The sequence below is a fragment of the Haliotis rubra genome, unplaced genomic scaffold (assembly GCF_003918875.1).
Source record: "Haliotis rubra isolate DU_JTF1 unplaced genomic scaffold, ASM391887v1 Scf9, whole genome shotgun sequence".
NCBI lineage: Eukaryota > Metazoa > Mollusca > Gastropoda > Lepetellida > Haliotidae > Haliotis > Haliotis rubra.
The window spans coordinates 4,306,695-4,325,185 of NW_025767634.1; the positions used below are offsets into that span (position 1 = coordinate 4,306,695).

Genomic DNA, 18,491 nt, shown 5'->3' on the forward strand with positions numbered 1-18,491 from the left:
ACCAGGCCGAGTATGGCAAGATAGGGGCAGAATGTAGTTCTAGCTTGTGACCTGTGTTGATGCAGGTTTGAGGGAGGCAACCAGGCCGAGTATGGCAAGATGGGGGCAGAATGTAGTTCTAGCTTGTGACCTGTGTTGATGCAGGTTTGAGGGAGGCAACCAGGCAGGCAAGATGGGGGCAGAATGTAGTTCTAGTTTGTGACCTGTGTTGAAGCAGGTTTGAGGGAGGCAACCAGGCCGAGTATGGCAAGATGGGGGCAGAATGTAGTTCTAGCTTGTGACCTGTGTTGAAGCAGGTTTGAGGGAGGCAACCAGGCCGAGTATGGCAAGATGGGGGCAGAATGTAGTTCTAGCTTGTGACCTGTGTTGATGCAGGTTTGAGGGTATGGCAAGATAGGGGCAGAATGTAGTTCCAGCTTGTGACCTGTGTTGATGCAGGTTTGAGGGAGGCAACCAGGCCGAGTATGGCAAGATGGGGGCAGAATGTAGTTCCAGCTTGTGACCTGTGTTGATGCAGGTTTGAGGGAGGCAACCAGGCCGAGTATGGCAAGTTTGGGGCAGAATGTAGTTCTAGCTTGTGACCTGTGTTGATGCAGGTTTGAGGGAGGCAACCAGACCGAGTATGGCAAGATAGGGGCAGAATGTAGTTCCAGCTTGTGACCTGTGTTGATGCAGGTTTGAGGGAGGCAACCAGGCCGAGTATGGCAAGATGGGGGCAGAATGTAGTTCTAGCTTGTGACCTGTGTTGATGCAGGTTTGAGGGAGGCAACCAGGCCGAGTATGGCAAGATGGGGCTGTCTAGCTGCCCCCTGATGGAGGACATCACGGACACATTCTCCGTCTCGGCTGCTGTCAGCTGGTTCGACATGCTCCTGGCTGCACTGGACTGCTACACCTGGGTCTTTGGGGAAGGCTTCCTAACACCAGAAGAATTGTTTGGAGGTGTGATGATGAGAATTCTTTCTTTGTCTCGGAAATTTGTAGGCTCTTGTACTCGGGTTAGAATATTGATCTTCAGTAACCAATGCTTGTCGTAAGGGGCGACTAGCGGGATCGGGTGGTCAGGCTCGCTGACTTGGTTGACAAGTGTCATTGGTTCCTATTTGGGCAGATCGATGCTTATGCTGTTGATCACTGGATTGTCTAGTCCAGACTCGATTATTTACAGACCGCCACCATATAGCTGGAATAGTGCTGAGTGCGGCGTAAAACTAAACTCACTCACTCTCTCACTCACAAAATGTTTGAGCCTCTCTTATATTTGAAACTTTTAAAATCTTATTCCATTAATAGCCATTGCACCATGCAAGCACTACATGGGACATTGTATGAATAGGAGTGGATCATGTTGGCGCATTCATAAATATATATAGGAAATTACGAGTATATCTTTGCATGGCAACACATGCAAAACTACAAACAAAGTAGGTTTTTTAAAAAGAAAATATAGTGCTTCCATCACTCACTGAAGTGAGCTATTATTTTTGTGTTATGTTACAGTTGTTTTGAATACTACAGATCGGAATAATGAGAAAGACCAAAGTGTTTTGAAAATTGATTGCTATTGGTACCAATATAATAATGCAGTAGTCACTGTCAGGCTGATGATAATAATAAGAAAGCTGTTCATGGATGACTTGCACTGGATCAGGTCTTAGGGGCAAATGTCATCTGATGGCTTTTGTTTAAGCTTGTGATGTGGCAGGTTTGCAAATGTAAAAGATTATGTTTCTAAAAAAATCCAACTTGCGGTGAATTGTGACAAATGCGATAAAAAATGCTGATTTTCATTCTGTAACTTAAGATCCTAATCATCTCCAGGTATTCCTCCATGCCTTATTTTAGATTGGAATCTTGGTTATTTCTTCATAACCAATGACTGATTCAAATTGTTATCTAACAGACCACATGTGTCAATGTGTTTGATACCTCCTTGGTGAGGATAGTTTGCCATTCCTTCATATTATGTCTGTATTACTTCAGTACTTCAGTGTGACTGAGGGGTAGCCTAGTGGTTAAAGCGTTCACTCATCACACTGAAGACCTGGGTTCGATTCCTCACATGGGTACAATGTGTGAAGCCCATTTCTGGTGTCCCCCATCGTGATATTGCTGGAATATTGCTAAAAGCGGAATAAAACCAAACTCACTCACTCAGTGTGATCGATTGAACCCATCATTGTGTGTGTTTCAGGCAAATCCCGGTCTCATGTATTCTCCAGTATCCAGTACTTCTGTGAGAAGCTAGCCCTGGCTGACATCCAGGCAGCCTCCCAACTGTTCAAGCATCAATCAACAGCAGACTTCTTCACCCCCAGGGAAACAGATGACTACAACAGGTACTGGACACACATATATGTCACTGAAGAAATTCTGAATAAGACATTAGGGATATCCTAGCTGCTTACTAATATGACTGAAGTTAGTGGGTGATTTTACATTGTGAGTAATTTTATCCTTTCTGCTTGCAAGGGCCAAGTGCACAGTGATGGTCAGAGTGTGGAACCTGCTGACAGTCATGTATGGAGCCCATGCCAAGCATGCTGCTAAGGTATGGGATAACCAAGTCTACATCGATTGAAGATATGTCAAATATTTGTCAGCAATGCTCTGTTAACTTTGTTGTGTATGTTGAAGTGTCTGCTGTGTAGATGTATGGTACATTTCACCCATGTTCAATATTGTTGTGTATATTCCAGGTAATCCCTGAGTCAATGCTGAACCAGTCCCTGTGGGCGCTGCTATGTAGATGTGTGGTACAACCCAGCCATGTTCAATATTGTTGCGTATATTCCAGGTAATCCCTGAGTCAATGCTGAACCAGTCCCTGTGGGCGCTGCTATGTAGATGTGTGGTACAACCCAGCTCGGTCGGCTTCAATATGGGAGATATTGAAATCATGAACAAACTGCCAAAAGAGGTAAGTTGTGTGGTTGTTCATGGTAATTCCAGATATGGTATACGACATTTACCTCCATCATATTTCAGACTGAGAGACTTTAAGCTGATCTGAGTTTATCTAATGTTTTTTAATAATATGTGTAATTAATTTTCAAATGTGATGTATTTTCCCATATATTTTCTGCAAATATGCAGCTTTTCTGAATTTGTGTTTGTATCATTCTGTCAGTCTGTGTGCCACATTTAAGGTGCATGCTCATAACATGATGAAGAAGCTAGGGAATTCAATGTCTTTTCAAGAAAGAATATGATGCAATCATTTTGACATGTCGTAACTGAATAATGTCCGAAGAAAAAAATAATAAGTCTGCGACTTATTATGCAAACTGCAGATGGAGCAGGTGCTTGTAGTATTCAAGCAGTTCCTTCCTCCCAACCACCTGAAACAGTTCAAACTGACACTTGGAGAACAACTCAAGGGAGACAGGTGGGTGGTCATCAGGACTTTTGGAAAATATTCATCACTGTACATCATTATTATTCTAGGATATTTCTATAGCGCACATATCCATGCAACTAGTACATGCTGAAGGCGCTGGTACATTCAAATGTTAGAAATTGTTGTATGTGCTTATTCAAAGATCTTCAAAGTGAGGATAAGTTGAGATCATATGAATGTATGGCATAGTTATTAAAGGCACAGATGTATTGTTTGAACTATTGTGCTTATATCAGTGTCATCTTGATGTAGGAACCCATGAAGATCTGGGTTAGAATTGATCTTCAGCAATGCATGCTTATCGTAAGAGGTGATTAATGGGATCGGGTGGTCAGGCTTGCTGACTTGGTTGACACTTTCATCATATCCCAATTGCGTAGATCAATGCTTGTGCTGTTGATCACTGGATTGTCCAGTCCAGACTGGAATATTTACAGACTGCTGCCATATAGCTGGGATATTGCTGAGTGTGATGTTAACAAACGAACACATCTTGATGTGGGAGGATATGCCTGAGTGATGAAGGTCATTGGCATTTTCTGCTTTTGTAAAAATACAGGCATATAGAAGTGATGTTGAAAATCTGAATCAGGGTGAAGTGGGATTGAGGTCATGGCCATTTGTTTCTGAAACATCTGATGCATAGTCTTTGTGTGAAGGAATAGTTCATACAGTATCTAAGTGTACTCCCTTATTATTCCTTTGACGTGCATGTATTTGTGTACTGATAGTATGAAGTATGTTGTTGTAGAGACGTGGTGGGGTTGTTGCCGCTGTCGTTCACCGATGCCGGTGTTGACCACACAGGTGTCCAGCAGCTGGTGGCCGGGTACACGCAGCTACATAAACATGGCCTGCTGATGGAAGCAATCAAACATGGCGGAGATGCAAACAAACTGGCCAAGAAGGTCATGCAAAATGTGTACCAGGTGAATATGCTCATGATTTGTTTACCTGGGCCAAAGCGTCGTGGCGCAAAATTGATCGTAACTCCCATACTTTAACATAGACTTACGACTGTTGTAGCGCTACGATCGCTTTGAGGAACGGGGCCCTGGCCATAGTATTGTTACATGAAACATGATAATCGCCAATTAGTGGATAGAAAGTTCTGTTTGTTATCATTCGTGACATTTATTTGTGTTTGTAGGGAGTCATACAGAAGACAGGCAGCCAGAACTCATCTGTCAGCCTCACACCGACAGCCCTCTCCCTGGCTAGATCTCTCCTCCAACTGGCCTTCCAGCTGGGTCTGCCGGTAAGTGTTGTGCCCTCTCCCTGGCTAGATCTCTCCTCCAACTGGCCTTCCAGCTGGGTCTGCTGGTAAGTGTTGTGCCCTCTCCCTGGCTAGATCTCTCCTCCAACTGGCCTTCCAGCTGGGTCTGCCGGTAAGTGTTGTGCCCTCTCCCTGGCTAGATCTCTCCTCCAACTGGCCTTCCAGCTGGGTCTGCCGGTAAGTGTCATACCTTCTCCCTGGCTAGATCTCTCCTTCAACTGGCCTTCCAGCTGGGTCTGCCGGTAAGTGTTGTGCCCTCTCCCTGGCTAGATCTCTCCTCCAACTGGCCTTCCAGCTGGGTCTGCCGGTAAGTGTCATACCTTCTCCCTGGCTAGATCTCTCCTTCAACTGGCCTTCCAGCTGGGTCTGCCGGTAAGTGTCGTGTCCTCTCCCTGGCTAGATCTCTCCTCCAACTGGCCTTCCAGCTGGGTCTGCCGGTAAGTGTTGTGCCCTCTCCCTGGCTAGATCTCTCCTCCAACTGGCCTTCCAGCTGGGTCTGCAGGTAAGTGTTGTGCCCTCTCCCTGGCTAGATCTCTCCTTCAACTGGCCTTCCAGCTGGGTCTGCCGGTAAGTGTCATACCTTCTCCCTGGCTAGATCTCTCCTCCAACTGGCATCCCAGCTGGGTCTGCCAGTAATTGTTGTGCCCTCTCCCTGGCTAGATCTCTCCTCCAACTGGCCTTCCAGCTGGGTCTGCGGTAAGTGTACCTTCTCCTGGATGGACCTCTGGCCCAACTGGCCATCTATCTGGGTTTGCCGGTAAGTGTTGTGCCTTCTGGAACTCTCCATCAACTGGCCAGGTAAGTAGCGAAATAGTTGCAGTTCTTGTCTTTTATTTTAGAAAATTGGGCATTTGTAACACCAAGTCCATATTTCATCTTGGAAGACGTCATAGCAGTAATGAGCTCTTTACATCCAAGGCCTTACTAAGAATAGTTTGGTTCAATTTGGAGTACCAGCATAGAGGTTTTGAAGTATGATTTCAATGCAAAGGATTCACTGACCGGTACTCCAGTTTTTACTTCAGATCTATGTATGCTAAATTAACACCAAATTAACACCTGACAGGATGACAGTCTGGTTGAATCACTCTTGGAGAGCAAGTTTGTGCTGGGACTTAGCCAAGGTTTGGAGCAGAGTCATGGGGACCTGTTCTTCACGATGTTCAAAACACCCATCAGCGCCCACTTAGCTGAGAGAGCAGACGAGATACTGGTTCTCCTGGCCAAGCATGCAGCGACTGAGCCTCGCAGAGTGAGCAGTCTGTTGGTCAGCATGGTGGATCACGTGGTCAAGGACAGGGCACTCCGCAAAAAGTAGGTTGTCTTTCGTTGAGGTCAGATTTTGCAAAATGGTTGAGTAGGGAGGAAGGACATCATCACCACCATCATCATTGGTCTAGGCTGGCCTAGTAATCTAAGGCACCACACCATGATGGCACAGCTAGGTTCTCTTCTGTATGACACACTATGAAAGATCAATTCCAGAACCAATCAAAATTTAGAAGTTTTTCAAAGCACAAACAGGTCTCAAATTATCACCACTTTTTTTAACCAACAAGCATAGACATCATGCTGACAAACCTAGAAATATACTTGAAGCAAACTGGCGTTAAAACCCTAAATCATAGGCTTTCGCATGCCCAAGTACGTAGTTCTGAATAACGAATTACGGTGCCTGAAGTGACTGGGGCAACCATGTCCCCATTGTGGATTTGAACCTGGTACCTCATTCACACCATTAAATCCTGGTCCTGGAGTTATGTTTGTGTTCCAGGGAGGGTGAACGTGTGCTGTCTGCCATCCTGATGCAGTGGGAGCGTTTCCGGCCGTGGGTGTTCAACAAGGCCACAGCTGACCAGCAGGAGGTGATCATCATGCTGCTGACTAAAATGCTGCAGGTGGACAGTAAAGTGAGTGTGTACATGTAGCCTGGCTTAGTGACATGGTGAACTGGATACATACAGAATACTCCACTCCTAGCTAGGTATAATTTTTTCCTAGTGTTCTATGGTATGTGTCAAACAATCATCTAGCTAACCGACTATGTCTGTGAGCATTTAAAATGTCCCAGTAATACTGAAATATTACCTGAGTTTCAACAGAAATGATTCAGTTAACTTGTATCTGTACTTATTTATGTTTTCATTTAATCCAGTAATTACTATCTTCAAGTATCTGTATCTACACAGGACCCATGAAGGTCCGGGTTAGAATTGATCTTCAGTAACCCATGCTTGTCGTAAGGGGCTGACTAACAGGATAGGGTGGTCAGGCTTGCTGACTGGGTTGACACATGTCATTGTATCCCAGTTGCGTAGATTGTTCATTGTTCATGCTGTTGATCCCTGGATTGTCTGGTCCAGACTCAATTATTTACAGACCACCGCCATATAGCTGGAATATTGCTGAGTGCAGCGTAAAACTAAACTGACTCACTCACTGTATCTACACAGTATCTAGTCATGTCCCTGAAAACAGACTGCAGAGTGTAGATCCCTATTCCTACCTTCATATGGTGCCTATTCTTACATCTATATTGTGTCTATTCATACCTCCACCTGGTGCTTGTTCCTGCCTTCTTATAGTGCCCATTCTTACCTCCGTGTGTTGCCTGTTTCAGCTGGCCTCGGATACATCACACCCAGCGTACACCACCATGTTTGAGATGTATGTGACCATGTTGACAGACAGCAGGACCAACTTGGCCTTTAAGGTAATGGCATGAAGGCACAATTCATAATATATAGAAATGTCCAAGTAATGAAATATTGTCAATAAAAGTATGAGATATATTTGTATGTCATCTTTGTTTTCAGAATCGTGTGTTGGATTTGCTCCCGTTCTTCTCTGTTGTTGGTGAACCCCACATATCTAACCTCAAGTAAGTGTGGTTCAGATAAGACACATAGTCAGCCATTGTACTCACCCCAAAGGTGAGGTTAAATTTGTACCAGGCCACTGATGCTGGTTGTAAGAGATCATGAAATGGATCTGTGCAGACAACAACAGACAAGCAGGCAAGAGTTTAGTCAAACCAATTTGGTCAGCACAATCTTTATAGCTAGCATTCTTTTTCAGAGAGATCGTCCTTGGGGTACATATTATGCATTTTCCGGCTGAAAAATGTCCTGTGACAGTTGTATCAATGTTTTTTGAATAAAAAGATTGTACAATAAATAAACTCTTTTATTTATTATACGGACCCTACCTCACGGAGTTACCTCCCTTAGCGCATGCGCACCAACTGGGTAGGCTCCTAGACCCGTATCATCATTCCTTCTGCTGTCACTGCCGTGAACAGACATGTTTATAAAAACGCACTTCATGAGCCGGACAGCGCTGAAAGCTACTAAGAAAGCTATGTCTGAGACACCACCTGTATGTATGGTCTTTATTTGCCTAAAACAAGGAACAGTAAAGCTTTACAGTTGGTTGTTTCATAATTGTGACTTTGTATTAATACAAAATACGCTGAACTTTCCCGCGGTTACGCGACGCGTTGCTCTGCCATGGCGGGAAGTTTAGCGTGCCATGTGGTCGTATTATTGGCGCATTAAAACCAACTATTACTTTCCGGTGGGTAACCTTCACGTGAAGTTTTTCAATGTTTTCTACGTGTTTATATGCTGCTGGTCACCGCTAACTAACATGTTTATGCGTTTTTTTCAGGCCTTTCATGCTGTTCGGGTCTGTGAGGGGAGTATCCCCGGGCCGACAGTCATACTTGAAGTTAGCGCGGGCCTGTCTGGAGAAGACAGGCCATGAGGCTGACTCCTGCACTATTTGTCTGGCCTTTTCCCCGGCCCAGAAGAGGCGGGCTGCCGACACCTTGTTCTATCGCTAAATGCGTGAGGCGGAGGGGACCTGACGCAGGTTCCCCCGCCTAAGTCCAAACGCAGTGTGTCAAAAAGGGAAAAAATCCCGCGGCCCTTCCCCTCTCCTGCCACTTCGAAAGTGGTTTTGACATGTCACTGATGGAGTCTATGTTTCAGCAGCAGATGGACTCGATGAAGTCCTTCGCTCGTGAGTCGGTTGGAGGTCTCCGGCAGGAGTTCCTCACCCACCCGGATGGGGGCGGAGAGTCCGGGTGGGATCGCCGGCTCGCTCGATCCCCTCGCCTTGAGGGCGCCTGTAGATCCGCTGCCTCTGGCTTCGATCCGGACGCCTCGGCTGCCCGAGAGAGGGAGGTGCTCCCAGTCCCCTCGAGGGAGCTCGCCACAGGCGGCCGCTGAGTATTCCTGGTATTCCGTCCTTGCGCACACCCGCCCCATGAGAGCCGAGGCACCAGTTCTGCCTGGCCTGCCTCCAGCGCCTCGGGACCGGGTCCACGACGCCGGGCTGGCGCTGACGGAGGAGCAGTCTGTCTGTTCTTCCCTTCCTGTGGTTCCTAGCGCTAGGGCAGTCCACCGGGTCGGGGTTAGGGTCCTCTTACGGAGGAGACCCAGCCTCTGACTCGGGCTCGGACGCCGAGGCCAATGGAGCTTGGGAGGTCGAGGAGCATGACGGCGGCTTCCGCTTTGCTTCGCCTTGGCGGGAGGTCCGGGCAGAGAATTGCCGAGGGCCTACCCCAGGCCGCGGTGCCTGCTGGTTGCGTGGACTCGACTGAGTTCCGCTTTGCCTGGCGAGGGCGCTTGCCCCTAGGCAACCCTCACAGACGCAGCTCCGCGATTCTGCCATCGCTGGTCTCGGACGTGGTCGATCCCCTCTTGTCTGGTGCCCGAGTACGGTTTGACTTACCTGAACTCGTGCGGCGGCGCCACCAGCTTGGGGAGGATTCCCCTGTTCGTTGTACCACCATTGTTGACGCAATGTGTTTTCACTTCCGCCGCCTCTGGGGAGGCTCGGCTTCCTCCGAGCAGCTCCGCTGCTCGGCAAGGGCTCTTAACTCCACCTTTTGCCCTCGCTGGCGCCCCTGCGCACGCTGCACTGACCTACGAGGAGGTCTACCGGAACGCCGATGCAGCAGGTGCGGGTGGTGGTCCATGAGGCCTACCTCTCCTCGGTTCAGAGGTCGGCCCTGGAGGCGGAGGGGCATGCTGGCAACATGTCGCCGCATGTCGCGGCTGCTCCGCCAGCTGGAAGTGCAGGCTCACCTCGCTAGCGACTCTTTGCGGTCTGCTGCGTCCGACGGTGATGTGCGCAGTCATGGGGATGCGCCGGCTGCTGGGCTGTCGACGCCTAGGTACTCGGGCAGCAACACAGCAGACCTTGCTGGCCCTCCCTTTCCGCCTGGGAGCCACCCTCTTTCCAGGGGCCCAGCAGGTCATACAGGAGGCTGCCGCTGCAGCTACCTCCTTCAAGGACTCTAAGGCCTTGTTGGAGCACCCGCTGGTGTCTCAGCCCGCCTCCCCGCGCCACCTTCCTCCGCCGGGTGCAGCCTACACCCGAAGTCTGCCGGGCTGGCTTCGCCGCTTGGTAGGGGTAGGCGGAGGAACAGGTCCGCCCAAGGGTAGGGGCAAGGAGCAGTCCCTCGACTAGCTCCCAGCCTTTCAAGGGCGCTGGGAGGTCTGCCCCGACCTCCCGCTTAACCCATCAGGCTGCCGCCAAGCCGCAGGTGTCACGCCCAGTCAGCTCCGCTTACTGGTCTACACACGCCAGCCCTACCCCATATCCCAGTGGGAGGTCGCTTCTCTATTCCTGCCGGAATGGGAGAAGGCTACCAACAACGCTTTGGGTGCTGGCCACGGTCAGCATAGGCCATCTCCCACTGTGGAAGCGAGGTCCGCCGACTTCACCGCATACGCCGCGACTCGTGCCGCCATGTCAAGCCAGGGCGGACATATTGCGCGACGGTTCAGGCTCTGCTGGACAAGTCCGCAATCGAAGCGCATTCCACCGGGAGAGAGAACAGGCGGGATTTTATTCCACGACTTCCTCGCCCCGAAGAAAGACGGCGGGTTCCGGCCCGATTCTCAACCTCAAGGGGTTGAATCGCATGCTCAAGCACCATCCTTCAAGATGGAGACACTGCGCCGGGTGATCTCATCTGTTCAGCCCGGCGATTGGCTCACGCCAATCGACCTAAAGGATGCGCGATTTCGTGCATGTACCCATACATCCATCGCTCAAGCAGTACCTTCGGGTTCTCTTACGACGGGATGTATTACTCAATTCAGGGTGCCCTTCGGCATATCGACTGCCCCAAGGGTGTTCACCAAGCTCATGTTAGTCCCAGCTACCCTAGCTCGCCGCGCAAGGAAGGCGCGTTACCCTTACCTAGACGACTGGTTGCTCGAGCACTAACACAGCCAGCGAAGTCAAGATGCTACTCACACAGTGATAGACATTCTAACTCGACTGGGGTGGATCATCAACCTCAAGAAATCCGACCTGGTACCCACCCAGGACTTGGTTTTTCTTGGAGCGATTCCAAACGAACAAGGATCTCGCTTCCTTGTCGCCCGACCGGGTCACCAGAGTTCGAGATGGTCTCTTCATTCCTCTCCAGCCCCAGGCACCAGCACGGACTTGGCTCCGCTCTACTGGGCCATATGGCGGCGACGATCTCTGTAGTGTGGCGGGCACGGTTGAGGATGCGCGCCCATACAGCAAGCTTTGGCTGGGCTGTGGACTCACACGGAGGATCTGGAGCCGCAGTCTCACAGTCCCCGAGTGGGTTGACACCTCACCTTCAGTGGTGGACAAATGTCGGAATCTCACCAGGGGTTCCCCTTGGAAATCCCGGACGCCAGCTCTCACAGTTCAGACAGATGCGCCCTCACGGGCTGGGGCGTTCTGCAGTCTGTCGGCTTCCTCGACTCTGGTCCGGTCGAAGCTCACCTTCACATCAACGCAGTTGGAACTGAGAGAGCTGTGCGGTTGGTATTCGAAGCCTCCAGAGAGCATGTCCGCGGCCAGGTAGTCCGCCTTCAGTTAGACAACCAGACGGCCATGTCGCACATCCTGAAGCAGGGAGGCACGGTGTCCCCAGCGCCCGGAAAGCGTGGGACTTTCTCCTCTGGAGCCGACCAGTACGATTGTCAGGTACTCCCCTGTTTATCTCCCCGGGCTGGAGAACGTATGCGAGCAGATGCGCCTTCTCGCCGGATCCTGGCCCCGCGACGAGTGGATGCTCGACAGGCAGATATTCACAGTAATCTCCCAGTTGTAATGGGTCGCTCGAGGTGGATCTGTTTGCGTCCGCGGACGATCAGACACCCGTGTTCTGCTCTCGGAAACCGGACCCAGGGCGCTTGGCTGCCGACGCCTTCCTGCTGGATTGGACGGGCAAAGTGCTCTGGGCGCTCTCGCCGCTACCACTCATTCCCCGTGTCCTTTCACAGCTGTCCACCCAGCCAGCTCGGCTACTTGTGCTACTGGCACCGCTTTGGCCGCCACAGAGCTGGTTTCCGTAATTCTCAGGTTTCTGGCTCAGCCTCCTGTTCTATTACCTTTGCGACCGACATTCTCACTCAGAACGGAGCTTCCCCACCCAAATCCACGGATTCAGTGGGTGGCTTGGCCTCTGTCAGGTCTAACCTCGAGGCACGCCGGAATTCCTGCAGCAGTTGCAGACACAATTCTGGCTTCGAGGCGGATTCGGCAAACGCTCAGTACGAGGATAGGTGGTCCCGCTTATGCGCGCTGGTGTTCAGATAAGGGGATTGCAGATCCCTTTTCTGGCGGATTTAGTCCGAAAGTATTGGAGTTTTTGCAAGCTCGCTTTGAAGAAGGCCTGGCGGCTTCGGATCATTGGCGGCTACTCCACCGCTATTTCCACTTTTCACACCCCCTGTCGATGGTGCTCTTCTGGGGCAGCACCTCTCGCATAGCTTTCTGCGCTGGCTGAACGGATTCGACCTGCTCTCAGGCTTAACCAGTCCACCTTTGGGATTTGTCGATCGTGGCTCGATTGGCTGTCCGTCCCACTTTCTCACACCTATCGGCTATTTCCATTCAGTTGTTGACCTGGAAAGCTGTTTTTCTGGTGGCGGTAACATCTGGTCAAGGGTCGGCGATTTACATGCTATGTCGTCCGACCGGCGCTGACTGTGTTTCACACGGATCGCGGTCAGTATTCGGCCCCAGATACTTACCGAATCGAAGGTCGATCACGCTTTCCATGTGACAGCTCCTATCGAACTTCCTACTCTTACCCAGCCTTCCACATCGGGACCACTCCTACGAAAGCACTCACCCGCTGGATGTCCGTAAGACGCCAAAGTCTATCTCAAACGAACGCAGGGGATCCGTGACGGGTACCCAGCTGTTCTGTTGTTACGGTGGCGGGAAGGCTGGTTCGCCAGCCAGCAAGCAGACTTTGTCTCGCTGGCTAGTATCGTATTTGTGCCGCTTATCAGGCTAAGGGCAAGCCTCCCCTGAGGGGTTGAAGGCTCACCGGGTCAGGGCAGTAGCCGCCTCAAAAGCTTTTGCATCGCACTCCCCATTGAAGAGATCTGCCCGCCGCCATTTGGAGCCGCCAAGCACGCTTATACGCCATTATCAGCTCGATACGCATTCCCGTGAATCGCGCAAACTTTGGCCGCATTGTTCTCTCCAGTGGACAGTGTCCTGCCACCCTGACCGAAAGTGAGTCTTGGTTTATTGGTTTGTTTTGACGCTTACTGTACAATAAGATTCCATTATTGACATGTCTGCTAATGTGAGCTCACTCAGAGAACCTGTACCCCTTTCGATTCTCACGGAGTTACTGTATCGTTAGTGAGTGGTATTTTTGTTTCCCCACGGTGCTCTCATGAAAGAAGCCACTTAGTGGGTCGGATTTCGTTGATATTCGCGACTACGTGCAATGTCTCATTATGCTAGAGGTCGCCTTTGAGCACAAATCCTCCCTGTCAGTTCCCTCCCATAATGCCTCTCGCGGAAGCTAAACTGGGTCGAAAGTGACAGGTGAGTGTTCTGGCGACTGTTCAATTTTTCCATGATAATGATCGCTATATTTTGAGTGTGCTTGGACAGAATTCCCTCCTCCTGGCCTCCGGTCTTTGGGAGTCTGTGTTTATGCATAATATGTACCCCAAGGACGATCTCTCTGAAAAGAATTAACCAAACCTGCAGAGGTTTTCACCCTTTGAAGAGAGTCGCCCTTGGGTAGGGCCTCCCACCTCCCGCCATTTCTGTTCACTGATAAGAATTCAGCAGAAGGAATGATGATACGGGTCTAGGAGCCTACCCAGTTGGTACGCATGCTCTAAGGGAGGTAACTCCGTGAGGTAGGGTCCGTATAATAAATAAAAGAGTTTATTTATTGTACAATCTTTTTATTCAAAAAACATTGATACAACTGTCACAGGACATTTTTCAGCCGGAAAATGCATAATATGTACCCCAAGGACGACTCTCTTCAAAGAATTGAAAACCTCTGCAGGTTTGGTTAAGTTTTAGCATGGATTTGTTGTAAGAATGACACATTTAATTGTAGGAACTCTATGAGAATTATGAAATAGTTTTGAAACTGGAATTTCTTTCTTTAATTTTGGTACCTATATGATTGATGTTTGATGCCACTGATATGTGTCGGAAAAGAAAATGGGGAACATGATATCTGTGCAAGCTTGCATCCCTTTGTCTTGCAAGTATCAAGTGATTCTGGGTTCGAATCTTGCATTCTGCCTCATCAAGATTCTGTCAACACCAAACCATCACATGGAGGTGCCACAAGATAATAAACGTCTGCTACCTGCATTTCTTCCTTTAAGTTGAGACACCATGACACGGATGTTGTTTTTGTGCTCACTCTCACTCATTCACTCACTCACTCACTCACTCACTCACTCACTCACTCACTCACTCACTCACTCACTCACTCACTCACTAATGTTATGAAACATTTCAGGAAGAGTCTGGATAGATTTGTGGCTGACCATTTCCCACTGAAGAGTTCTGAGTTTGCAAAGGGGAGTCCAAAATACAATGACTACATTGTATCCATAGACAAGGTAGGAGAGTGTGACACATGCATTGTGCTGAGAGGCTATGCTTACGTTAGTGAGGGTTATCCTAATGGTTTAAGTGTTTTACCTTAGTGAAGGGTATCTTAATGGTTTGAGTGTTATCGAGAGGCTATGCTTTACTTAGTGAGGGTTATCCTAATGGTTTAAGTGCTTTACCTTAGTGAGGGTTATCCTAATGGTTAGAGTGTTATAGAGAGGCTATGCTTACCTTAGTGAGGGTTATCCTAATGGTGTGTTTTACCTTAGTGAGGGTTATTCTAATGGTGTAAGTGTTTAACCTTAGTGAGGGTTATCCTAATGGTGTAAGTGTTTTACCTAAGTGAGGGTTATCCTAATGGTGTAAGTGTTTTACCTTAGTGAGGGTTATCCTAATGGTTTAAGTGTTTTACCTTAGTGAGGGTTATCCTAATGGTGTAAGTGTTTTACCTTAGTGAGGGGTATCCTAATGGTGTAAGTGTTTTACCTAAGTGAGGGTTATCCTAATGGTGTAAGTGTTTTACCTTAGTGAGGGTTATCCTAATGGTTTAAGTGTTTTACCTTAGTGAGGGTTATCCTAATGGTGTAAGTGTTTTACCTTAGTGAGGGGTATCCTAATGGTGTAAGTGTTTTACCTAAGTGAGGGTTATCCTAATGGTGTAAGTGTTTTACCTAAGTGAGGGTTATCCTAATGGTGTAAGTGTTTTACCTTAGTGAGGGTTATCCTAATGGTTTGAGTGTTATAGAGAGGCTATTCTTACCTTAGTGAGGGGTATCCTAATGGTTTAAGTGCTTTACCTTAGTGAGGGTTATCCTAATGGTGTAAGTGCTTTACCTAAGTGAGGGGTATCCTAATGGTTTAAGGGTTTTACCTTATTGAGGGTTATCCTAATGGTTTAGGTTTTATTGAGAGGCTATGCTTACCTTGGTGTGGGTTCCCCTTATGGTTTAGGTGTTATAGAGAGACTATGATTACCTTGGTGTCGGTTATCTTAATGGTTTATGTGTTATAGAGAGACTATGCTTACCTTAGTGAGGGTTATCTTAATGGTTTAGGTGTTATAGAGAGGCTGTGCTTACCTTAGTGAGGGTTACCCTTATGGTTTAGGTGTTATAGAGAGGCTATGCTTACCTTGGTGTGGGTTATCTTAATGGTTTAGGTGTTATAGAGAGACTATGATTTCCTTGGTGTGGGTTATCTTAATGGTTTAGGTGTTATAGAGAGACTATGCTTACCTTAGTGAGGGTTATCTTAATGGTTTAGGTGTTATAGAGAGGCTGTGCTTACCTTAGTGAGGGTTACCCTTATGGTTTAGGTGTTATAGAGAGGCTATGCTTACCTTGGTGTGGGTTATCTTAATGGTTTAGGTGTTATAGAGAGACTATGATTTCCTTGGTGTGGGTTATCTTAATGGTTTAGGTGTTATAGAGAGACTATGCTTACCTTAGTGAGGGTTATCTTAATGGTTTAGGTGTTATAGAGAGACTATGCTTACCTTAGTGAGGGTTATCCTAATGGTTTAGGTGTTATAGAGAGCCTATGCTTACCTTGGTGTGGGTTATCTTAATGGTTTAGGTGTTATAGAGAAACTATGCTTACCTTAGTGAGGGTTATCCTAATGGTTTAAGTGTTATAGAGAAACTATGATTACCCTGGTGAGGGTTATCTTAATGGTTTAGGTGTTATAGAGAGCCTATGCTTACCTTGGTGTGGGTTATCTTAATGGTTAAGGTGTTATAGAGAAACTATGATTACCCTGGTGAGGGTTATCCTAATGGTTTAGGTGTTATAGAGAGACTATGCTTACTTTAGTGAGGGTTATCCTAATGGTTTAGGTGTTATAGAGAGAATAGGCTTACCTTGGTGTGGGTTATCTTAATGGTTTAGGTGTTATAGAGAAACTATGATTACCCTGGTGAGGGTTATCTTAATGGTTTAGGTGTTATAGAGAGGCTATGCTTACCTTGGTGTGGGGTATCTTAATGGTTTAGGTGTTATAGAGAGACTATGCTTACCTTAGTGAGGGTTATCCTAATGGTTTAGGTGTTATAGAGAGGCTATGCTTACCTTGGTGTGGGTTATCTTAATGGTTTAGGTGTTATAGAGAGGCTGTGCTTACCTTGGTGTGGGGTATCTTAATGGTTTAGGTGTTATAGAGAGACTATGCTTACCTTAGTGAGGGTTATCTTAATGGTTTAGGTGTTATAGAGAGGCTATGCTTACCTTGGTGTGGGGTATCTTAATGGTTTAGGTGTTATAGAGAGACTATGCTTACCTTAGTGAGGGGTATCTTAATGGTTTAGGTGTTATAGAGAGGCTATGCTTACCTTGGTGAGGGCTATTTTAATGGTTTAGGTGTTATAGAGAGGCTATGCTTACCTTGGTGTGGGTTATCCTAATGGTTTAGGTGTTATAGAGAGGCTATGATTACCTTGGTGTGGGGTATCTTAATGGTTTAGGTGTTATAGAGAGGCTGTGCTTACCTTTGTGTGGGGTATCTTAATGGTTTAGGTGTTATAGAGAGGCATCATAAATGTCAAAGGGGGAAATCACAGCATTGTCACAGGTATCAGGGGTTCTATTTATTGTTAGTTTTGTGAACATCTTAAAATGTTACTTCAAGCAATATGGTTGCTTTTGAGTGACTTCAGTCAAAATCAGTATCCCACGTACACTGTCTATCATGAAATGTTTGCAGTGTATTTTGGCTAGTGGTATCTCACTGTATATCACATTGTCCAGGTGATCACAATGTCCAGGTGTATATCATTGTCCAGGTGTATCTCATTGTATATCACGTTGTCCAGGTCATCACAATGTCCAGGTGTATCTCATTGTATATCACGTTGTCCAGGTCATCACATTGTATATCATGTTGTCCAGGTCATCACATTGTCCAGGTGTATCTCATTGTCCAGGTGTATCTCATTGTCTAGGTGAATCTCATTGTCCAGGTGATCACAATGTCCAGGTGTATCTCATTGTATGTCACCACAATGTCCAGGTCATCACAATGTCCAAATGTATCTCACTGTCCAGGTGTATCTCGTTGTCCAGGTGTATCTCATTGTATATCACGTTGTCCAGGTCATCACAATGTCCAGGTGTATCTCATTGTCCAGGTGTATCTCATTGTCAGTGTGAATCTCGTTGTCCAGGTCATCACAATGTCCAGGTGTATCTCATTGTCCAGGTGTATCTCATTGTCAGTGTGAATCTCATTGTCCAGGTGATCACAATGTCCAGGTGTATCTCATTGTATGTCACCACAATGTCCAGGTCATCACAATGTCCAGGTGTATCTCACTGTCCAGGTGTATTTCATTGTCCAGGTGATCACAATGTCCAGGTGTATCTCATTGTATGTCACATTGTCCAGGTCATCACATTGTCCAGGTGTATCTCATTGTATGTCACAATGTCCAGGTCATTACAATGTCCAGGTGTATCTCACTGTCCAGGTGTATCTCATTGTCCAGGTGATCACAATGTCCAGGTGTATCTCATTGTATGTCACATTGTCCAGGTCATCACATTGTCCAGGTGTATCTCATTGTCCAGTTGTATTTCATTGTCTGGTTGTATCTCATTGTTCATGTGTGTCTTAATGTCAAGGTATATCTCTTTGTTGAGTTGTATCACGCTGACTGAAATATATTTCAGCTTCTGGTTGGTCTGGAGCTGTCTGGGAGTCCACTGCTGCTGGAGCTGATAATCAGCATCTTCTGTCGGGAGAGTCACCACGCACACGAGGAGCAGATACAGGCCACCCTTGTCAGGTTCATCAAACGGTGAGGAAACTGTACTTCAGAAGCTCACTGCTCTGTGTGGCCATTTCTCTGAGCACCAGCCTAGGTATAAGTGTTTTGGACATTCTTGAGATTACAACAAGAAGTTTTTGCTGATCTTCTTCCTTTTCTGCCA

General features: G+C 47.5%; 1 protein-coding gene across 1 annotated transcript in view; it reads left to right on the forward strand.

Annotated features, from left to right (window-relative positions):
* LOC124263906 (DNA-dependent protein kinase catalytic subunit-like) overlaps positions 1-18,491 on the forward strand; it is a 116,472-nt gene that overhangs the window by 47,064 nt on the left and 50,917 nt on the right. The window contains 13 exon segments of the mRNA XM_046698635.1: positions 755-942; positions 2,195-2,339; positions 2,473-2,551; positions 2,798-2,920; positions 3,294-3,388; positions 4,152-4,329; positions 4,551-4,658; positions 5,743-5,990; positions 6,451-6,586; positions 7,297-7,389; positions 7,493-7,557; positions 14,473-14,575; positions 18,231-18,358. Coding sequence (XP_046554591.1) covers positions 755-942; positions 2,195-2,339; positions 2,473-2,551; positions 2,798-2,920; positions 3,294-3,388; positions 4,152-4,329; positions 4,551-4,658; positions 5,743-5,990; positions 6,451-6,586; positions 7,297-7,389; positions 7,493-7,557; positions 14,473-14,575; positions 18,231-18,358 — 1,689 coding nt within the window.